The 3,219-nt window shown below is 54.0% G+C and overlaps 1 protein-coding gene across 1 annotated transcript in view; it reads right to left on the bottom strand.

Annotated features, from left to right (window-relative positions):
* The window catches only part of CPN1 (carboxypeptidase N, polypeptide 1), a gene marked incomplete at its 5' end in the record, with an annotated part of 9,164 nt that extends 8,345 nt beyond the window's left edge, over window positions 1–819 (bottom strand). Inside the window, one exon of the mRNA XM_010135639.1 lies at window positions 623–819. Within this exon, the coding sequence (XP_010133941.1) occupies window positions 623–819 (197 nt within the window). The remainder of the gene's footprint in view (window positions 1–622) is intronic.
* Between the last annotated feature and the right edge of the window lie 2,400 nt (window positions 820–3,219).

The following is a 3,219-nucleotide window of genomic DNA, read 5'->3' as shown; positions in this document are numbered from 1 at the left end:
AGGGGCCCAGCCACTGTAACGGCACTTTGGTGCCTTTGAGTGGCAACATGCATGTTATTGCTGGCAGGAGAATAAAGGGTATTATTACTGACAGGGAAAGTCAATAACAATATCTTCATTTTCCAGGGTGACAGAGCAAGGCCAAGTAAACATCTGCCTCAACTGAAAGAGCCATGAATAAAGTATCTCCCTGAGGTCTAGTGGTACCAAGGAATGGGTGAGGTTCTGGCGGGGGTGGGGGCAGGGGTGGAACTAGAGGGCTTCATCCCCACCCCATCCCTCATGTACCTGTCTGCTCATGAGAGTGGCACTCAGCTGCTACTTTCCCAGCATGGGACAGAGGATCTGCAGTGACCCTCCTCCTTCAAATAACTTCTAGGGAGAGTAAGGCAGGTGTAGAAAGCCTTCTCCACCTCCTACCAGGGCCACCTGTGGCAGGACACATAGCACCAGCCTTTGGCACAGGAGGTGAGAAGCAGAGACACTGGCTGAGGGGACAAATTTGGCAGGGCACAGAAAGGAAGGATACTACCTCCCCACAGCCACAGTGAAGGGGATCCCACAGGGGTTTGAAGGGCTTTCTGCCCCTACCCGGCTGGAGGAGGTGATCGCTGCCTGGTACCTGCTTGGCAGCCACTTCGTACCCGTCGGGGTTCATGGAGGGCATGATGTGGATGCGTGTCTCATGGATGAGGCGGGTGATCCGCTCGTTGCCCCGGCGGTACTCCTCACACAGGAACTCAGAGAGCTGCAGCAGCAGCTCACGGCCCAGCACCTCATTCCCATGCATGTTTCCAACATACTTGAACTCCGGCTCCACTGGAGAGAGCAAGAGAATGACATCATCAGCCAGGGCTAAGACAGGGTGGGAAGAGCCAATTCCTACTGTAGGGATCCCAGACAAGCCCAAGGGACCCCCAGTAAATGCTGTGAAATGGCCCATTCCCTTGCAAAATGCAAACCTCAGCGAGGGACAGTAGCACAGTTCTCATATGGGCTCCCCTCTGTTTGCCACGGCAACCATGGGAGCAGCTCAGGCTCTCCACTGGGGTGCTGCTTGCCTTTGGAGCACAAAAGAGCATGTATTTGCAGGTGGTTTGGTCTCAGGGTTGGGCAGAGGCAGCACAGAGGGGACAGGGAGCACCGGCAGGATTGCTGCTGTCCTGAGCCATTGCGTGCCGGGACCACCCAGCTCTGCAGTGGGTGGCGTGGAGAGGACAGGCCATTTCTCCCACCTCTGCCCTTCATGGTTTGCTCTCAGCGCCTCTCATCAGCATGGCACATTGCTGGCTCTGCATGCTTTAAGGAGCTTTTCATTACTGTCCAGGTTAAAATCAATCCCTGGCTTGTGGAGAGCTGCGCTCTTCCACTGGAAGGGCACGGTCACCTTTGGCTGCTGCTGTCAGCCTCTGACTCCTGTGCTGGTGGAAGGCAGCAGCAGTTTCCTCTCTCCCTCCCCTTTACCTGCCTCCAAGTAACAGGTTTAGGGGCTTCCTTACCATCAAGGGACAGGGACTTTTTTCCTGGAGAAACCCTCACCAGCTGAGTTGAATATGGATCAAACTGTCCCTCAGGCAACTCCAGTATGAGCAAAAAGGTCTCTTGCTCTCGCTTCTTTAAAATGAGGTCTCAAAATACAGACTTAAGAGACCACAGGCAGACAGTGCCCAGCACAGGACTTGCTGCTTTGCTGAAGGAGAGGCAGCACATGAGGGACGAGTTATGTCTTCCCAGAGGGTCTTTTAGAGCAGTTACTCGTGGGAAAACGAAATGTCCCACTGTAGGCTGGAGTCAGCACTGGTAGGATGAGAGGCACCAGGGGAATTCAGTTAAAAAGGGAGCCTGACTTTTATAGGAAAGGGTCAGGAAAAAATAGGGTGTTGTTACAAATGTTGGCTTGCCAGAGCTTGAGACTGTGAGTTTTCCGGCCACCAGCAGTGATCAGACTCGCAATGGCAGTGCACAGCCCTGCTGCCACATACAGTGTCTGTCAGAATTCCTGGGGAGAAAGGCACCACAGCCCCATGTTGGGCATTTGCTGCTTCCAAAATGCCCTGTGCCTTTGCTGTGCAGGGAGGAGACACCACAGCCAGACATGCTGAAGATCAGATTCTAAAAAAATTTCTAATTTTGGCAAAATATTTTGCTTTTCCATATCTCTTGATTGCTGTGCCTCAGCATGGGACACTACAGGTGGGCAATGTGTTTTGACCTTTCAGGGATATGAGGACTGATTAAATTAGGTAATCCAGTTACAGAAACTATTAAAATATCCTGGGGACACGTGCAGCCTTTATTTAAAAAAATAAGGTCTCAGCAGGGATTCTCCTTCTCTGCTTTGTTCGAGTCTGCAGCAGGACCTGGCAGTCCTTTTCAATAGGCAGACTCCTAAACATGACCCATGCGGACACACAAGCCCTAATTACTGTGCACAAGCCCACTGACTGCAGGCTTGCTTTTCGGAGTTACTTTCCGTGGCCTTCAAGGGAATCCACAGTTTAACAAAGTCCTCATGCTACAGGTTGAAAGTGCCAGCCTGAGGGTGGCCCATGCTGCAAGCAGGGACACAGGTCTATCCTTCTTGCCTGGGGCAGGGGAGATCTTGGCCACCGCCTGTGGCCCTTCCAGCTGCTCTCCTGTGGTTCTGTAACTCTAAAATCCAGCAGTGCATTGCCACTGCCTTCTGCCCACTCCCTGCTTTCATTCACACCCTGATGTGCTGCAGAGATGTCTGAGGTGTCCTCAGTGCAGTGCAGGTACCAAACCAGGCTGGCACAGAGAAAGCCAGCGCAGGAAGCCTCCCATCCCTCCTCCTGGCACCCCTGAAGGTGATACTCTGTACCGGAGGAGGGGAGCAGTGTGCCCTCAGTGCAGCACGTCCTTGGGTAAGCTGCTGCTAAGCATGGGGTTCGTGGGGTTTGGAGAGGCTGCTCCACCAAAGGGGGCACAGGTATGGGTCCATTCACCCCTGCGGCGCTGTCGGCAGTGCTCCACGTGACAAGGCTGCCTGGACTTGTCAGTCCCTGCACCTAGCCATATCAGCCAGGATTTGAAAAGACAAAAGATCCTGCAAAAAGTAGGCAAAGCCCTGTCCGCATCTGTGACCCAACGGCACACGACGGGGAAGCCCTGTGTGCACGCGCCCAGCCTGGAGAGCTGGCTGGTCCCCTCGGTCCCCCCGGGGCACCCGGCTGCCAGCAAGGCCTGGCTCCGCACTCC

The sequence above is a fragment of the Buceros rhinoceros genome, unplaced genomic scaffold (assembly GCF_000710305.1).
Source record: "Buceros rhinoceros silvestris isolate BGI_N320 unplaced genomic scaffold, ASM71030v1 scaffold28994, whole genome shotgun sequence".
Classification (NCBI taxonomy): domain Eukaryota; kingdom Metazoa; phylum Chordata; class Aves; order Bucerotiformes; family Bucerotidae; genus Buceros; species Buceros rhinoceros.
The sequence above is the reverse complement of the archived record's forward strand: the minus strand, read 5'-3'. Positions and strand labels throughout refer to the sequence as shown.